The sequence below is a fragment of the Podarcis muralis genome, chromosome 13, assembly GCF_964188315.1.
Source record: "Podarcis muralis chromosome 13, rPodMur119.hap1.1, whole genome shotgun sequence".
In the NCBI taxonomy this organism is placed as follows: Eukaryota; Metazoa; Chordata; class Lepidosauria; order Squamata; family Lacertidae; genus Podarcis; species Podarcis muralis.
Genome location: NC_135667.1, coordinates 49,058,835 through 49,078,153, shown reverse-complemented (window position 1 = coordinate 49,078,153; position 19,319 = coordinate 49,058,835). Strand labels below are relative to the sequence as shown.

The following is a 19,319-nucleotide window of genomic DNA, read 5'->3' as shown; positions in this document are numbered from 1 at the left end:
TAAACGACTAAGCATCAACAAACCCTTGGTCTAAATGATTAAGCACCAAAGTTTGAAAAGTGGGGGCTATTTCTATCTATGCAATGTCAAAATACTGGGTGAAATGGTTCACATACACAGCTGGGCTTCCAAGTGGGAAACTCAAGTGGGAAACTTCCAAGTGGAAACCCAAACTCAATGAGAAAATCAGAAATGGGCAAATATCTCTGATATTTGCATACAGCATTTGTTCTTCCTCTTCAATATGGAGTTGTAAGGGCAGGTATATTGGGTGTATTTTGGTGTATATTTGTGGTTCCTCTTTTGCTAAATTTGGTATTCATTTCATTTATATCTCAACTTTCTTTTTTTTCATGGAACTCAGGACAGGCTACATAGAGTTCCCAGCCAAATTCCATCCCAGAACTGACCAGGTCCAGACCTCTTTAGCATCCAGAAGGCTGTGACATCACATACCTTCTGACCAAGTCCCGGGCCATATTGTTCCCTTCATGCCGGCCAAAAATTCACTTTGCCTTCCCAAACAAAATATATTCAGAGTCTCCTGACTTACCTGGATTCACTGAGACCTCCACTTCCTGTCACTGGTAGTAGAGAAACAGGCGTGTCCTCAGGCTTATACGGAGAACAAACACTGCTACTCACTAAGGGAACTTGGCTGTTTATTTTTGACCAAGGTACAAGTGAGGCCCAGAGCCTTTAACTACATCCAGTCAGCCTACCAATATAACGCAAGAAAGAACCGGGGGTTCTTATCACCATGCGGCATCTACAAGGTCCCTCCTACAATTAATAACTTTTCATTCTCTCATTACTATTGAATACACTCTACCACATTCCTTCCCAACAATTTATTAACTCATCACAAACAATTCAAGTCCAGAGGCCCCTCTCTGCTTTGGACCAGGCATGTCCAAAGTCCATTTTGGGGGCCTAATCCGGTTTAATCCAGCCCCTGTGGCAGTCTGGGGTAAAATCCCAAAAAAAGCTCAACAACTTCAATCCTAAAAAGCGTGTCCTCCCTAAAAGAGGACACAGACCTCTCAGTTGTGGGTGGGTATATTGGACAGCCACAACACCCAATTGGTAGGTCCCTCATTACTGGGTTTAATCTGGCCAATGGGGAGCTGTCTAAACGGGCCAAGGAACCTATATATACCTACGCACGTGACCCAGAGCTTCCTCTTTCGGCTCGTGCATTCAGAACACCCGCCCACCTCTCCCTTCACCTTGCTATGCCGCCGAGTGTCGTCTGTCATTGGGACAGGGGCATGGCAGGAATTTTCCGCACTTGACTGATTGGCTGTTGCCATTTGGGTTTTGCCTGCCGTGTAGCAAATCATCACAACTTGTAAGGTTGTGGATAGGCATGTGATAGGGATGGGAGAACGCTCTCGCCATCCCTATGTGAAGAGTATTCCGTTAAAGGAATCCAGGGACTCAACTTGGTTTGGTCAACCCCAAAGAGGGGGTTGTGCCCATGCCTGAGTCCAGGGGAGCATCTGGGGAATGAACAGAGTCTGCTCCCAGGCTTTTCACCTTCCTCAGGTGTTCACCCTTGGCTGACCTATGCTGGAACCCTGGGTCAGCGCTACCTGCATGGCAGGGAGCTAGTCAAACCAGAGCCTATGCAACCACTCACTTTTCTGTAATCAATAAAGTTGTGGCCTAAATTCTGCCAAAAACCAAAACTAAAATTTGAGTCAAATGTGTGTTTATTTGGGGGGGGGGGAGGTCTCTGGGTCTCAACACGCAAAAAGGTCAACAAGTTTAATCCTAAAAGAAGCTCAACAACTCTGGGATAAAACTGTAAAAAAAGTTCAATAACTTCAATCCTAAAATAAGGTCAACAACTTTGGTTGGTCCCTTGGTCGGCCCTCACGCATGTTCACTTCGTCAAATCTGGCCCTCTTTGAAAAATGTTTGGACACCCCTGTAATAGACCAATGTAGAACTCGTCATGGTTCGTGCAATTTCAGGTCCTGGTCCACTTCACTCAAAGCGAATTTCAAGTTTGCCATGAGGCGGCTGTGCTGGCAATATAGGTAAAGGTAAAGGGACCCCTGACCATTAGGTCCAGTCGTGACTGACTCTGGGGTTGCGGCGCTCATCTCGCTTTATTGGCTGAGGGAGCTGGCGTTTGTCTGCAGACAGCTTCTGGGTCATGTGGCCAGCATGACTAAGCTGCTTCTGGCGAACCAGAGCAGCGCACGGAAATGCCGTTTACCTTCCTGCCAGAGCAGTACCTATTTATCTACTTGCACTTTGACGTGCTTTTGAACTGCTAGGTTGGCAGGAGCAGGGACCAAGCAATGGGAGCTCACCCCGTTGCGGGGATTCAAACCACCGACCTTCTGATCGGCAAGTCCTAGGCTCTGTGGTTTAACCCACAGCGCCACCCGCGTCCCTGCTGGCAATATAGTTCAGAGTAATCTCCGATTGGTAGTACCCAATCCATCCTTGCCTTCCACAAGATATGAAACTGACCCTAATTTCTGGAGTACTTTGGATGGAATCCATTCACCTAAACCAGGCATAGGCAAACTCAGCCCTTCAGATGTTTTGGGACTACAACTCCCATCATCCCTAGCTAACAGGACCAGTGGTCAGGGATGATGGGAATTGTAGTCTCAAAACATCTGGAGGGCCGAGTTGACCTATGCCTGACCTAAACAAAGGGAGCCATAGTCCCCACCAAGTCCTTCTGCCTTCTGATAGACCTTACCATGCTAGAACTGAACTGGAACGCCTTTTCCCATTCACTTCCAGCCCTGTATTAGTGCTCACTATTTTTAAACAACAACAAATAAAAATCAAATCATACTTGGAGACATTTTTTGTTTGCAGATACAGGAGAGCAGCTATGCTTGTTAATGTTTGGACCTTTGCTCTGTTAAATGGAAGACCTGACAAGATTAGCAGGTTTCTGCTTAATGAACAACTTTGCCCCTGCAGAATCAGCTGTATGCTGGCTGGGTCATTTTGTACTGCAATTGAGGACACTTCTAGACAGGGGCTTAATTGGACATTGGCAAGAGGTGTTTTCTCGGTTGGGCCTGCCACCAAAGGAACTCCCATCCAAACTCTGCTGGCATTGGCCAATTAGCTGGCAGCCATGCAATCCAGCCTTCCATTCGCTGGATCACTTGACATGGACCAAGGACTTATATATTCCTGAGAAAGAGTAAATTTGGGTTAAATAAGGTGGGGAGGGGGTTGGCATTTTGATGTCAATGAGTTTGTGTGGATACTGCAAACAAGCAAGCAAGCAAGGAAGGAAGCTTGCTTGACAAAATGTACTAATCTCTGAAACTGGACACTTCCAAATGGTCACTATTTTGGGTGGAATTCGTTCACATCCCAGCATATTCAGGTTGCACAATTAAAGCTGATCTGGAGATCTTGCAAAATAAGTCCATCTTTCCCAATTATTATCCTCCCAACGGGGAGGTGTACTCAAAAGGATGGTGTGGCACTTGCTTGATGCAATATCATCTACTCTCTCCATGTTGTTGTTGTTTAGTCGTGTCCGACTCTTCGTGACCCCATGGACCAGAGCACGCCAGGCACTCCTGTCTTCCACTGCCTCCCGCAGTTTGGTCAAACTCATGTTCGTAGCTTCGAGAACACTATCCAACCATCTCATCCTCTGCTGTCCCCTTCTCCTTGTGCCCTCAATCTTTCCCAACATCAGGGTCTTTTCCAGGGAGTCTTCTCTTCTCATGAGGTGGCCAAAGTATTGGAGCCTCAGCTTACTTACTCTGTAATCCAAACCATACCTACTCAGAATTCAATGGGTCTTACTCCCAGGTGAGTGGGGTGAGGATTGCAGCCTTAAATCGCCTTATTTCATAGTCCAGTTCTCTCAGGGGATCTGTCAGATATGTTGGAAGTTCAGATATGATTTTGACCCAAGTGGTTACAATCATGACATACTGTGAGAGATACCATGACCCAGTTCATCCCAGTACATCTCATGCTGAATAATACACCAGAGTTAGTGGGTCATACAGTGGGTGGCGTTGTGGTCTAAACCACTGAGCCTCTTGGGCTTGCCAATCGGAAGGTCAGCGGTTTGAATCCCCACGACGGGGTGAGCTCCTGTTGCTCTGTTTCCGTGCGCTCCGGCTTCTGTCACAGTGTCCTGTTGTGACAGAAGCGGCTTAGTCATGCTGGCCACATGACCTGGAAAGCTGTCTGCAGACAAACGCCGGCTCCCTCGGCCTGAAAGCGAGATGAGCGCCACAACCCCAGAGTCGCCTTTGACTGGACTTAACCGTCCAGGAGTCCTTTACCTTTACCCTTTACCCTGTGTTTCCTATGTGGTCTTTCCTGTTGTGGGATTGTAAAATGTGTTTCCCATTGTGGCATTATATGCTGTTCAGAGAGGCCCGACCTCCCCTCCGTCAGCCAAACGAATCCTCATTTTCCTGCACCCATTTTCTCAAACAGGCATTGTCCGTATGCATTGGCTCAGTAAGAAGAAGAAGAGTTTGGATTTGATATCCCGCTTTATCACTACCCAAAGGAGTCTCAAAGTGGCTAACAATCTCCTTTCCCTTCCTCCCCCACAACAAACACTCTGTGAGGTGAATGAGGCTGAGAGACTTCAGAGAAGTATGACTAGCCCAAGGTCACCCAGCAGCTGCATGTGGAGGAGCGGGGAATCGAACCCGGTTCACCAGATTACGAGTCCACCGCTCTGAACCACTACACCACACTTATTAACAAACCCTATATAGGTCCCACCTTACTATAGTCACTCTAGTATGCTATGTGAAGGGACATGGGTGGTGCTGTGGTCTAAACCACTGGGTACATCCTGAGAGTCTACGTCTGCCGTCACTAACTGGCCTTTCCCCATGCTGTTGAATCCATGACAAAAATATTTGAAGTGGGATTACAGGGGTGTTGACTGTGTGCAGTTGCATTACAGACAAAACACACACACGCATGGACTGTGTGCCATCCCACAGCCTTTCTGCAACTAAAATGTGCACCAGTTGTTCCTGCATTTTCCCCTAATGACAGCTTTGCTGCACCGCTCCTTATTCGCGCCCCTTCGCACACCTCCGCCTGCTTCTGTGTTTGCTCACCCACCTACAGAAATAGCCGTTGGTTACGTTTCTGGTATTTTGCAATCTTTTATTTCTTTAAATTCAAGAATTCACTATTTCTTTTCATTGCTAGTTTGACGCTTTGGAGACATCTTTACGTGTAAGTGCACGGACACTGGCGCTGCTCGCTTCGGTCCCCTTGGTACCCTGAAAGACAAGAAAAGGGAACATTAGGAAGGGTTTTCGGATGCAGGTAAACTATTTTGAGGGCAGCCCCTTTGCGTAGTGAACTGTCACAATTCGTTCAGCCCTCTGTTGCTTTCTGGCCCAAACAGGCTTTGCTTGTTTTTGAAAGAATATGAAGACCCTCCAAACCTATTTAGCACCAGCATGTAAGGTTGGAGTATTAAAATAGTCGGGGAAAGAATCATAGAACTGTAGAATTGAAAGAGACTCTGAGGCTCATCTGGTCCAATCGACTGCAAAGCAGGAAGATGCAGCTGTCCCATACGGGGATTGAACCTGCAACCCTGGCGTTATCGGCGCCATGTTCTAACCAACTGAGCTATCCAGGCTCATTTCTCAGAGACAAGAATGGAACACATGAACACAGCATAAACGGTGATCTCTCTTTCAATTCTCACCTTCAATTCTCTGGTGGTTGTGGGGGTTGGGGAGAGACTAATGGGATGGATCCACATGAAGCTACACTTTGGTCCCAATGAAATGATTTTATTTATTTATTACATTTCTATACTGTCATAAAAAGATCACAGGGCAGTTTACAATATACCGTATTTCTTGCTCTATAAGACTCACCTTTTCCCTCTTAAAAAGTAAGGGGAGATGTGTGTGCATCTTATGGAGCGAATGCAGGCTGCACAGCTATCCCAGAAGCCAGAACAGCTGCTGCTTTCACTGCACAGCGAATCCCTCTTGCTGTTCTGGCTTCTGAGATTCAGAATATATTTTTTTCTTGTTTTCCTCCTCCAAAAACTGGGTGCGTCTTGTGGTCTGGTGCGTCTTATAGAGCGAAAAATACAGTGAAAACAATTCTGTACCAACCTATCAGCATTTATTTACCAAAGCCAGGCTAAATGTATTTCCTCTGGAAGTGCTAAATGGTAGGCTGAGAGGCAACCCTTATCCGAACAGGCTTTGTTTATGTTTACAGGACGTTGATTGCATGAAGCATATCTTACTGCAATTGTGGGCAGTATGGGCAAGCAGGGACGCGGGTGGCGCTGTGGGCTAAACCATAGAACCTAGGTCTTGCCGATCAGAAGGTCGGCAGTTCGAATCCCCACGACGGAGTGAACTCCCGTTGCTCGGTCCCTGCTCCTGCCCACCTAGCAGTTCGAAAGCATGTCAAAGTACCTCCGGCGGGAAGGTAAACGGCGTTTCTGTGTGCTGCGCTGGTTCGCCAGAAGCAGCTTAATCATGCTGGCCACATGACTTGGAAGCTGTACGCCGGCTCCCTCGGCCAATAAAGCGAGATGAGCGCCGCAACCCCAGAGTCGGCCATGACTGGACCTAATGGTCAGGGGTCCCTTTACCTTTACCTTTTATGGGCAAGCAAGGGATCAAACCCCTACTGGCAAATGTGCTGGGAAAATCTGAAGCCTCCCATATTAAATATCTTTTGGGTGACAGGTCTAATGATATTATGCTGGCCATGGCAAAGTTTCTTTTGGAAGTCAAAAGAAACAAAGACCATCAAGTTCGAAACAAAACAAAATGACCGCCTCGGTTTCTCTCTCTTTTGTGGTCGACTGTCTTAACTATATTTTGTTCTGAAATTGTTCTATGGGTCTTTGGACCACAATAAAGATTTATTTATTATTATACCAAAACACAAAACTGCATTGCATACTAACAAACAAAACAGTAACAACCCACTACTCCACCCGCACACAGTTTAAAAGGCTGTAGATTGTTTAATAAGCCAAAGGCCTGGGAGAAGGGGAGTGCTTTTGCTTGGGACTTAAAGATATGTAATGAAGGCAACAGGCGAGTCTTCCTTGGGAAAGCATTCCACAAATGGGGAGCCACCGCAGAAAAGGCCCGTTCTCATGTTGCCACCCTCCGGACCTCTCATGTAAAGGTAAAGGTAAAGGGACCCCTGACCATTAGGTCCAATCATGGACATTTACATGAGTAGAATGTGTCCTTGTCCATGGAGTTTTCTTGGCAGGGATTATGGTGCCAGAGGAGACTCTTGAGAGTCCCATGGACTGCAAGGAGATCAAACATCTCCATTCTGAAGGAAATCAGCCCTGAGCGCTCACTGGAAGGACAGATCCTGAAGCTGAGGCTCCAATACTTTGAAGAGAAGAGAAGACTCCCTGGAAAACACCATGATGTTGGGAAAGATCAGGCTCACAAAGAAGGCCTTGGGTTATTATTGCAGGGTCCAGGTTGGTTTCTATGGGGAAAGGCGGTCCTTGAGGTACTACGGTCTTTAACCATTTAAGGGTTTGTAGGTCAGAACCAGCACTTTGACTTGGACCTGGAAACTAATTGGCAGCCAGTGCGGTCAGACCAGGACCTGTGTAATATGATCAAACCGTCTTGTCCCGGGGAGCAACCTATCTGCTGAATTTTGCACCAACTGAAGTTAAGAACCTGTTGATTTCAGTGGGAACTAAATGCGACTCACTTAATCTGGATCCATCCAATTGCCTTACAAGGGAAGCTTCCACACTAGCAGTTTAGTCTGGAATGAACATAATAAAACACTCAGTTTTTATGGGGAATCCAGACAGTGTCATTGTCAACTCACTGTATTCCTACTAAGTCCTCCTGAGCTTTCCCAGGTCTCTTTGCCTTTAAGTTTCCTGTTCAGATTCCATTGCTTTCTGTCTACTCACAGGACAACCTATCTAAAGGGAGGGCACTTCCACACTAGCTGTTAGCATATTTGCAGTATCCCAGGCACATATTTTTGTTGGGGCATCTGTACAACTTTCTGTTGTACAACTCCCAGTTTTCATCCACTGTTAATGCATTTTTTTGTTTTTGTTTTAAAAAACCAGGCCAGACGTGCTAGGGCTAGCAGAGATGCGAAAACTTTTCTGTTTCAAAGCAGAACTCTTAAGTTTTTGACATTTCTTGGCGGGGTGCTACATTGCCCCCACGGCCCGAGGAGCAAGGCGACACTTCCGGCGGGATCCCCACGGGAGCCCCGCAAAATTACACAGAGGCCTTGCACAATCTCACAGGGCTCTTGCAAGATCTCGCCGGATCCTAGAAGCCGCTGACGTGCGAACCCAGAAAGGGGGAAGGAGGGAAGGGGGCAGTGGCGCACAACATGTGCAGCACATTCCTGTTTTGCCTCAGGCGGTGATATGGTACACACCTGCCTGTGTGCACAAGTCCCCCTCAGCAATTAATAAGGCAAGAAAGCAACTATGTGCTGGCGGGCAAATCCCTCCAATGCCCACAGAGAGAAGCTATGCCTTGCCTGCCTCCCTGTCTGTGCCCGCTCGCTGTGGAGCTAGATTGCTCTGACACTTTCGCCGGGACAGGGATCCCATGGAAGCTGGCGCCTACGTGGGGACGCCTGGTTGCACCCTCTCAGAATGTTGTGCCCGGGGCCACGACCCCTCTGGCTACGCCACTGAAGCTTGCTTTAAAACCTCTCCCCAATGCTCCAGCTTTGTATGTACAGTGGTACCTCGGGTTAAGTACTTAATTCATTCCAGAGGTCCATTCTTAACCTGAAACTGTTCTTAACCTGAAGCACCGCTTTAGCTAATGGGGCCTCCCGCTGCTGCCGTGCCACCGGAGCACGATTTCTGTTCTCATCCTGAAGCAAAGTTCTTAACCCGCGGTACTATTTCTGGGTTAACTGTAACCTGAAGCGTATGTAACCTGAAGCGTATGTAACCCGAGGTACCACTGTACAGGGAGCAATTAACACGGGGAGCCCACCTTCCACTTCAAATGGTGCAGCCCAGTAGCAAGTTTCTACTCATGTGCTTTAGCTGTCAACCTCTGAAGCAGAGGTAGAACGCAGAACGGGAATGAAAACCAGCACAGCAGAACACAGCACAGCAGTATTCGTCTCCTACCTTTTGGCTGCCACGTGTTCACGCAAAACCGGGGCCCTTTCTTTCACATGGAGGTCTTGAAAAGAAGTCTGAACTTGGGCCTCCGCAAATATGCGAGATGCACGCCATTTCTTCCCCTTGGGTATTTCGACAAACGAGGTCTGGACCTGGGCTTCAGCAAACGCAGGAGCTTTCGACTTTTTCGCCACTTTAGACACTTGTTTTGGTTTCTTCCCTTCAGGTTTTGTCACCTCTGAAATCTCCACCTGGCTGTCTTCCAGCTTTGGGAATAAAGGCAAATCCTCGAGGTGAAGCTGAAGTTGGTCAGTTTGCTTTTGAACCTCGGCCTCCTCTCGTGTGGTCCATAATTCCAGCAATGTTTTTTCCATCGAAGCTCTTTTCTGCTCTGCAAGGTCAGAGTGCTGCTCCTCTGCGTACAGCGATGCAGGTGAGGGCGGTCGAACTGGGCTGGGAATTTCTGATGCGGCAGGAGATGCAGGAGTGTATGGTGGGACAGGAGAAACAGGAGGGTGGGAGGAAGCTGGAGAGGCAGCAGGGCGAGAGAGGGCAGGAGAGACAGTGCGAGAGAGGGCAGGAGAGACAGCAGCGCGAGAGTGGGAGGGAGAGGCAGTGCGAGAGAGGGCAGGAGAGACAGCAGTGCGAGAGTGGGCGGGAGAGACAGCGGTGCGAGAGTGGGCAGGAGAGACAGCGGTGCGAGAGTGGGCGGGAGAGACAGAAGTGCGAGAGAGGGCAGGAGAGACAGCAGTGCGAGAGTGGGCGGGAGAGACAGCAGTGCGAGAGAGGGCAGGAGATACAGCAGTGCGAGAATGGGCGGGAGAGACAGCAGTGCGAGAGAGGGCAGGAGAGACAGCAGTGCGAGAGTGGGTGGGAGAGACAGCAGTTTGTGATGGAACAGGGCTCAAAGACGTGTGTGATGAGACAGGAGTTACAACTTTGGCACTTGCCAAACTGGTCTTGGAAGACTGCTCCTGCGCTTTGGGTAATTCTTCTGGCGTCTGCATATCAGGCTGGGAGGTCTGGTCCTTGCTGCCACTTGGTGATGGGGGAAGTGACTTTGGAACATCCACTGGCTTCATCGTCTCGGGCATTTCAGATAAGGAAGTTGGCTCCTTAGGTTCAATTGGGGGAGGAAATTCAGGAGCTGTATCTACTGAGTCAGGCATGGGTGACTGTATTGGGCTTTCAGCTTGTGATGGGAGAAGCACCTCCTTGGTGCCTTGTGGCAAATCTGCCAGGGAACTTTGCATCTCAGCGTCAGCTCGTTCTTTTTTCCGCCATATGTCAGAGAAGGAGGTTTGTACCTGGTTTTCCATTCTGCCTGGAGGAGCAGCCTCTTCTTTCTCAACCACAGCTGGCTCGATTGGGCTTTCAGACTGTGGTAGGAGGGGCACTACCTTGGTGACCTGTGGCAAATCTCCCAGAGAACTTTGTATCTCAGCATCCGCTCGTTCTTTTTTCCGCCATATGTCAGAGAAGGAGGTTTGCATCTGGTTGTCAATTCTGCAAGCCGGAGGAGCCTCTTTTAACTCAACCGCAGCTGGCTCAATTGGGCTTTCAGACTGTGGCAAATTTCCCAGGGAACATTGCATTTTAGCATCCGCTCGTTCTTTTTTCCGCCATATGTCAGAGAAGGAGGTTTGCACCTGGTTGTCCATTCTGGTTGGAGGAGCAGCCTCTTTTATCTCAAGCTCAGGTGGGTCAATTGGGCTTTCAGACTGTGGTAGCAGAGGCACCTCCTTGGTGCCTTGTGGCAAATCTGCCAGGGAACTTTGCATCTCAGCATCCGCTCGCTCTTTTTTCCGCCATATGTCAGAGAAGGAGGTTTGCACCTGGTTTTCCATTCTGGCTGGAGGAACAGCCTCTTCTTTCTCAACCACAGCTGGCTCAGTTGGGCTTTCAGGTTGTGGTAGGAGGGGCACCACCTTGGTGACTTGTGGCAAATCTGCCAGGGAACTCTGCATCTTAGCATCCGCTCGTTCTTTTTTCCGCCATATGTCAGAGAAGGAGGTTTGCACCTGGTTGTCTATTCTGGTTGGAGGAGCAGCCTCTTTTATCTCAAGCTCAGGTGGGTCAATTGGGCTTTCAGACTGTGGTAGCAGAGGCACCACCTTCGTGACTTGTGGCAAATCTGCTAAGGAACTTTGGATCTTAGCATCTGCTCGTTCTTTTTTCTGCCATATATCAGAGAAGGAGGTTTGCACCTGGTTGTCAATTCTGCAATCTGGAGCAGCCTCTTTTATCTCAAGCTCAGGTGTCTCAATTGGGCTTTCAGGCTGTGGTAGGAGGGGCACCACCTTGGTGACTTGTGGCAGATCTGCTAAGGAACTCTGCATCTTAGCATCCGCTCGTTCTTTTTTCCGCCATATGTCAGAGAAGGAGGTTTGCACCTGGTTTTCCATTCTGGCTGGAGGAGCAGCCTCTTCTTTCTCAACCACAGCTGGCTCAGTTGGGCTTTCAGGCTGTGGTAGGAGGGGCACCACCTTGGTGACTTGTGGCAAATCTGCTAAGGAACTTTGCATCTCAGCGTCCGCTCGTTCTTTTTTCCGCCATATGTCAGAGAAGGAGGTTTGCACCTGGTTTTCCATTCTAGCTGGAGGAGGAGCCTCCTTTATCTCAACCACAGCTGGCTCAATTGGGCTTTCAGACTGTGGTGGGAGAAAAGGCACAACCTTGTTGCCCTGTGGCAAATCTGCCAGGGAACTTTGCATCTCAGCGTCCACTCGTTCTTTCTTCCACCACCTGTCAGAGAAGGAGGTTTGCACCTGGTTGTCAAGTCTGCCTGGTAGAGGAGCCTCTTCCATCTCAAGCATAGGTGGCTCAATTGGGCTTTCAGACTGTGGTGGGAGAAAAGGTTCTTCCATGGGTTCTGGCACATCTATCCAAGAAGTTTGCTTCTGGGCATTATGGAGTTCTTTTGCCTTCCAGATGTCAAGGAGGGAGGTTTGCATCTGAGCATCCAGTAGGGCCGGTGGAGGAGACTGTTCTTCCTCAGGCATAAAGTACTCAGATGGGCTTTCAGACTGTGGTGAGAGAAAAGGATCTTCCACATCTGTTGGGAAATCCATCCAAGAAGTTTGGATCTGGGCATCATGGAGCTGTTTTGCCTTCCATATGTCAAGAAGGGAAGTTTGTGACTGGATGTCCTTTTGTGATGAGGGAAAAGCTTCTGATTCTTCCTCATCAAATTCCAGTGAAGTTTGCTGCTGAACATCAGAATGCAAGCGTGATGAACGCCACGAGCTCCCGGCAGGTATTTCAACATTTGAGGTTTGCACCTCAGCACTGGTTGGTTGCGCCAGAGGAGGCTCTTTTTGTGCCTCTAGGAAATCAGAGATGGAGCGTCGTGCCTGAGTATCAGTCTCCACTTCAAAGTCACTTTGTAATGGGGTGAAATACGTTCTCTCAGGCTCCGTTAAGTCTGTCTCAGATGCCTTCTGCTGCATGTAGTCTTTTGATTTCCCCAGATCAAGAAAAGATGTCTGCACCAGCTTGTCAACCTGTTCAGTGGGAGACGTCCTGATCCCTTGCTGTAGAATTTTGTCTACTGAAGTCTGTGTTTCAATATCCATTTGTTCCTTTGCTTTCCAAAAGTCAAAATCTGATGTTTGTGCGTGGCTATCAACTAGTAATGCGTGAGGGAACTCCTCTGTTTCAGCTTCATCAAAGCTGCAAGTCTGGTTCTGGGCTTCAGCTAACTCTCTTGCTCGCCATATTTCAAGCAAGGATGTTTGGGTCTGATTAGCCTTTTGCAGTTGGGGAAAGGACTCCGCTTTTTCCACGGGTACTTTAAGCCCTGAAGTCTGGACCTGAGCTTCGGATTGCAAACGTGATTCACGCCACTTGTTTCCATATGGTATTTCAACATGCGATGTTTGTACCTCACTGTCCATTGTTGGCTTCCAAAGAGGGTCTTTTTGAGAGGCTGAGGTCTGAACTTCTGGGAGTTCATGATACCATTTGCGGATCTGAGCTTCCATCACCTGTGGGGTAATAAGGTACTCCTTCCCTTCTGTTAAAGGTTCCTGATTATCATCGCCACCCTCAATCAATGACAAAGAAGAGTACTTTTGAAAATCAGTGTCTGATGCCCTCTTCTGGGGTTCAGCATGTGACATAGAAGCATAACTTTGGAAATCACTGTCCAATATCTTCTCCGGAGTTTTTGCAAATGATGCAGAATGGGACTTTGGGAAATCAGTGTCTGAGGTCATCTCCTGGGGTTTGATATATGACGCAGAAGAGGACTTTCGGAAGAGAGTGTCTGTTGACCTATCTGACAAAAGTTTATTAATGAGTTCTACCTCAGATGTTTGAATCTGGGCCTCCTTGGTTGTTGACTTGGGAGAAAGCAACCTTGCCAGTTCATAATCTGAGGTTCTAAGCACTTGTGCCGAAGATGGACGCTTCTTCAGCAGCTCATCACTTAATATCTGGCCTTGGACCTCGGAGTTTGACCAAGAAGAAGCCTTCCTTAGTAATTCAGGGCTTGAAGTTTGCATGTGGGGTTCACCCACTGACAGGGAGGAAGCTTTCTTTAGTAACTCGGCACGGGAAGCTGATTCCATGCTCTGAATCCGGGATAGCAAAGAAAGCTTCTTTAGCAGATCAATGGTGGAGGTTTGCACCTGTGCATCAGATTGTGGCTGTGATGAATGCAATTTCTTCCACTGCCGAAGCAATGTCTCAGATGTCTGCATAGCTCTTTCAGCCCGTTCAAAAGGCAGAGGTGCCTCTTCTATGGAAAAAAGGGATTCCACGTCTCCTGCTGTCTCCTCGCCTTTTCCTAACCCAAGCATTGGCCGTTGTTCGGTCATCGAAGCAAAGGACGTTTGCACCTGGGCTGCAGTATTTAACCGCGCAGAACGCCAGTCGTTGCCGGGCGGTATTTCCACAGGTAAAGTTTGTACCCCAGTATCAATATATACGGGATATATCATGCTTTGTTCTATCACTGATGACTGGGGTGATAGCTTACTCTGGGGCTCAGGGGAGGATGCATACTCTCTTTCTGACATGTAGTCCGAAAACGAAGTCTGCAACTGGATGTCTATCTCCGAAGGAACTCTTATGTCAAGATGTGAGGTCTGCACCTGGGCCTCAGATAACATGGGCAGAGAGGGAAACTTCTCCAACAACTCTAGATAGGAGGAAGAGGACTGGGCAGATCCTGCAAAAGATGCTACAGACCTCCTTTCTGGCAACGAGCTGAACGAGGTTTGGGCATGCATCTCCTTTTCTCCAGGTAACGAAAGCAAGGATGTTTGCACCTGAGCTTCTGCCTCTCTTGGCAATTCCATAAATGAAGTTTGCACTTGCACGTCATTTTCTACTGGGGTTGGAGACCGCAGGGAGAGAAATGAAGTTTGCGCCTGGGCCTCCTTTCCTCTTGGCAGGCTCGAAAACGAGGTTTGGACCTGAACGTCCGCCTCGGATGACGTCTCTATCTCTGGAATGAGGACAGCCGTCCTTGAGGTTTGCTGCTCTACTTCTTTGTGTAATCGAGACCACCTCCACCTGTTTTCTTCTGGGATATCCACTTTAGAAGTTTGTATCTCATTCTCAACATACAAGCCATCTTCCTGTTTGGGGAAAGAAACAGTATGCATGTATGACCACCGACACCTTACATTCAAAATAAGAGTTGACTTGCAAAGTTAAAGAGACACCCATTTTGCTGATAGGCAGGCAGGCGCCTGGTTTCTTAACCAGATGCATTACTTGAAAGCCCTTAGGATGGGTGAGAGAGGGGAAGAACATAGAGTGAGACATTGGCAGCCCAACCTGACAGATGCATATTCTTGCTAGTTAGCATCAGAAGGGGCTAAGTCCACAGAGCCGTATTGCTGATAGGTAGATAGACCATAGAAATACAATTGGTAGAGAGTATGCACACTATTGGGACGCGGGTGGCGCTGTGGGTAAAAGCCTCAGCGCCTAGGGCTTGCCGATCGAAAGGTCGGCGGTTCGAATCCCCGTGGCGGGGTGCGCTCCCATTGTTCGGTCCCAGCGCCTGCCAACCTAGCAGTTCGAAAGCACTCTCGGGTGCAAGTAGATAAATAGGGACCGCTTACTAGCGGGAAGGTAAACGGCGTTTCCGTGTGCGGCTCTGGCTCGCCAGAGCAGCGATGTCACGCTGGCCACGTGACCCGGAAGTGTCTCCGGACAGCGCTGGCCCCCGGCCTCTTGAGTGAGATGGGCGCACAACCCTAGAGTCTGTCAAGACTGGCCCGTACGGGTAGGGGTACCTTTACCTTTACCTTTATGCACACTATAGATATTCCCTCTCCCTGAGAAATCCTCTCTAGCTTCAGCCTTCATCCTCTACAACCCACTGTATGCTTTGTGGAAAGCCATGGCAATTAACCAGGCCTAAAACTGATGCAGTGGTAGAAAATTATATGAATATGATATATCAATGGTACCTAACACAGAGTAAAGGGGCAAAAATGTATACATCTAAATCAAATAAGTGTTGGAAATGTAAAGAGAAAGAAGGTTCTTTTTATCATATGTGGTGGTCTTGTAATAAGGTTAAAGCTTACTGGTAAATGATATATAATGAATTGAAAAAGATGTTTAAAATAACATTTGTTTGAAAACAAAACAAAAAAACACCCAGAAGCCTTCCTTTGGGGAATTATAGGGACAGAACTACCCACGCTGTATAGAAATTTATTCATGTATGCGACTACAGCGGCAAGAATGTTCCTTGCCCAAAAATGGAAAGAAGAAAAAGTCCCAACAAAAGAAGAATGGATACAAAAACTTATGGGATATGCAGAAATGGCAAAACTTACCGGAAAAATAAGAAATCAAGATAACAAACTTTTTATAAAAGAATGGAAATGGTTTATTGGATAAACTGTAAACAGATAAGAACAACGGCAATATTATTGCAATAACCTGCAGTTTTATAATAGAGTGTCATTGTGGGCAGGTGGGGAATCAGTACTGTGTCACCTCCACAACTGAGACCATCAGCACACACCTGACTTCCCACAGTAAGCAGGATGTTGTCCTGCGATGGGGCGTGGGGTGTGTGGACATTAAGGACTGCAGTGTCTAATTTTGTGTTATGCCATGCCTCCCCCAGCCATGGTGTTTTACGTTGCAACCCCACCCCACCCAGCCATGATGGCCATTCTGTAACTTTTCAAAATGGGCCAAAAACGTTGGTGACCCCCCGGTGCAACAAATCTTTTAAATCTCAAAGGTACCAGAAGATGCCTTGCCGTTTGGCCACCACAAATTAACACACCTCCCTCAAATGCGTTGGTATGAAAGACTATATCTGTATACCACCTGAAACAAATGTTCTCTAAGCAGTCCATCTGAATTAGGGATGGCAATATAATGAAGATATAGAATGAATTACCGGGTCCTGGTCTGGCTCAATCTCTGAGGGGTCTGGTTCCGAGGGGTCTAGCTCTGACGGAGGCTTAAATTGCTCAGACGAAGCGATATTAAGGCTAAAAGACACAAGACAACAAATAATTTCAGGGCTTGTCGGACAGACAGCGATAGTAACCAAAACTTTAATATGTATTATATAATAATAATAATAATTTATTATTTGTACCCAACCCATCTGGCTGGGTTTCCCCAGCCACTCTGGGCAGCTTCCAACAAAGATTAAAAATACATCAAAATGTCACACATTAAAAACTTCTCTGAACAGGGCTGCCTTCAGATGTTTTCTAAATATCAGGTAGTTGTTTATTTCTTTGACATCTGATGGGAGGACGTTCCACAGGGCGGGCGCCACTGCCGAGAAGGCCCTCTGCCTGGTTCCCTGTAGCTTTGCTTCTCGCAGTGAGTGAACCACCAGAAGGCCCTCAGCACTGGACCTCAGTGTCCGGGTAGAACAATGGGGGTAGAGACGCTCCTTCAGGTATACTGGGCAGAGCCCGTTTAGGGCTTTAAAGGTCAACACCAAGACTTTGAATTGTGCTCAGAAACGTACTGGGAGCCAATGTAGGTCTTTCAAGACCGGTGTTATGTGGTCTCAGCGGCCACCCCCAGTCACCAGTCTAGCTGCCGCATTCTGGATTAGTTGTAGTTTCCAGGTCACATGCAAAGGTAGCCCCACGTAGAGCGCATTGCAGTAGTCCAAGCGGGAGATAACCAGAGCATGCACCACTTTGGCGAGACAGTCTGTGAGCAGGTAGGGCCTCAGCCTGCGTACCAGATGGAGCTGGTAGACAGCTGCCCTGGACACAGAATTGACCTGCTCCTCCATGGACAGCTGTGAGTCCAAAATGACTCCCAGGCTGCGCACCTGGTCCTTCAGGGGCACAGTTACCCCATTCAGGACCAGGGAGTCCTCCACACCCGCCTGCCCCCTTCCCCCCAAAACAGTACTTCTGTCTTGTCAGGATTCAACCTCAATCAATCAATCAATCCGTATTGACGGATGTGAAAATATTTTCTTAAAGTGGGGGATAAGAGGGGACCGTAGTCATAGCCAGACCTATATATGTATTTTACATGATGCCCAAGTCAGAACAATTTCATCCATAAATGCAGGCCACCCAGAATTCCTCCAACTTGCCCTATGGTTCTGATGACTCCCAACAACACAGCTGGCCATCACTGGTGGAAAACCCACTATGTCTCTCTCTTAAAAATGTAACTTCAACTTGTGCTAGGAAACCCAAATTGATTGCTAGTGTTCTTGCCTACTATTGCAGACACACCACACACCACACAGAGGGCCTCAGTTTTACTGGGCAGTGTTTGCATTTTTGAGGTTGCACAAGCAGGTGTCACAATGAAGAGCAACACTTGCCTCAAATAAGTCACCTCCTTCAAGCATGCATTGTTCAGCTCCATTGTTCTCACCTTGGGTGAATAGTTTATGCAAAATATATGCAACTGGGTGACTTGCTCTTCAACAAGCTTTCCATACCCTACAGTGGGTATGAGTTTTAACTCGCAAGCAGTTTGATGAAACCCATATACAGTGGTGCCTCGCAAGACGAAATTAATCCGTTCCGCGAGTCTCTTCGTCTTGCAGTTTTTTCGTCTTGCGAAGCACAGCTATTAGCAGCTTAGCGGCTTAGCGACTATTAGCGGCTTAGCGGCTATTAACGGCTTAGCGGCTTAGCGGCTTAGCAGCTATTAATGGCTAAGCGGCTTAGCGGCTTTAAGAAAAAGGAAACAAACTCGCAAGAACTCGCAAGACATTTCGTCTTGCAAAGCAAGCCCATAGGGAAATTCGTCTTGCAGAACGACTCAAAAAACGGAAAACCCTTTCGTCTAGCGACTTTTTCGTCTTGCGAGGCATTCGTCTTGCGAGGCATTCACTAAATTCCTGTTCTGTATCAATGAGACATACATCTCATGTCTGGGTCAAACGTCCAAAGGACATACATGGTTCCCTTGCGTTCACTAAGAAAAGGGAGATGTAGCTCACCATGTTGAAGACTGCGTTTCCGGTGGGCCAGTACAACAGAAAAATTTTCTCCAGCCTCCTATAAAAACAGACAGAAGTAAAAAAATAAGCTTTAGCCTGTGTTTCTCACAGGAATCCATCCTCAAAACCAGATAGGAACATATGATGTCCCTAGCATCTGCCAAGGCTATAATAAAAACTAGGTTGTGAGATACTGAACGCCAAGAACTTACAGCAGCAGCAGAGAAAACATGCTCCCCTCTTTATTTTCAACTTTCTTGGGCTCATGAAACTAACCACAATTACCTTGAATTTCTGCTTAACCCTCAAGAAAGAAGGGCATTTTCGCTGGCCAGGTTTAATTCAAATCCATCAGACCTCCTTTGGGGAAGGTTCTCAGGCAGGGTGGAAGGAGAAAGAACTTGCCCTTGTGAAGACCACCTGGTGGAAACCCTTACACATATGGTTCTCAATTGTAAACTATATGCTGGTCTCCGCCAGCAATTTCTAGATCAACTCTGCATCCCCAAATGGAAACCAGAGTCGGAGGTCATACATTTTACTGGGGAATGATCAGGAGCTCACCAAGTTAGTGGCTAAATATCTCTAAATACACCGCAGACGTCTGATCTCCCTGGAGACCAAGAGCTGTGACAATAGACTGCTCTGCCTCCTTTCTTTTAGCAAATGTTTTGTGCCACTGGGGAAGTGGTAATTCTGTATTGATTTGTTTTGGATGTTTGCATGTGATGCCAGTAAAAGGTTTATTAATTAATTAAAATGAAGAACCTACTG

The 19,319-nt window shown here is 47.6% G+C and overlaps 1 protein-coding gene across 1 annotated transcript; it reads right to left on the bottom strand.

Moving 5' to 3' along the window:
- Positions 1-5,011: 5,011 nt before the first annotated feature.
- On the bottom strand, positions 5,012-19,319 carry LOC114582003 (uncharacterized). The gene is made up of 4 exons (XM_028702751.2): positions 18,546-19,319; positions 16,506-16,599; positions 9,131-14,709; positions 5,012-5,264 (listed from the first exon to the last, which is right to left on the bottom strand). The coding sequence occupies exons 1-4, from the start codon at positions 18,662-18,664 to the stop codon at positions 5,171-5,173; spliced, it is 5,886 nt and encodes a 1,961-aa protein (XP_028558584.2). The 5' UTR covers positions 18,665-19,319; the 3' UTR covers positions 5,012-5,170.

Bases quoted from the DNA above. Each gene is read 5' to 3' on its own strand.
- LOC114582003 (XM_028702751.2), bottom strand. From the start codon at position 18,664: ATGGATTCCTGTGAGAAACACAGGCTAAAGCTTATTTTTTTACTTCTG. The intron at 16,600-18,545 runs GTGAGCTACATC...TGTGTCTTTTAG, and splicing joins GAAACGCAGTCTTCAACATG to CCTTAATATCGCTTCGTCTG. The intron at 5,265-9,130 runs GTAGGAGACGAA...CTTGTCTTTCAG, and splicing joins GAACACGTGGCAGCCAAAAG to GGTACCAAGGGGACCGAAGC.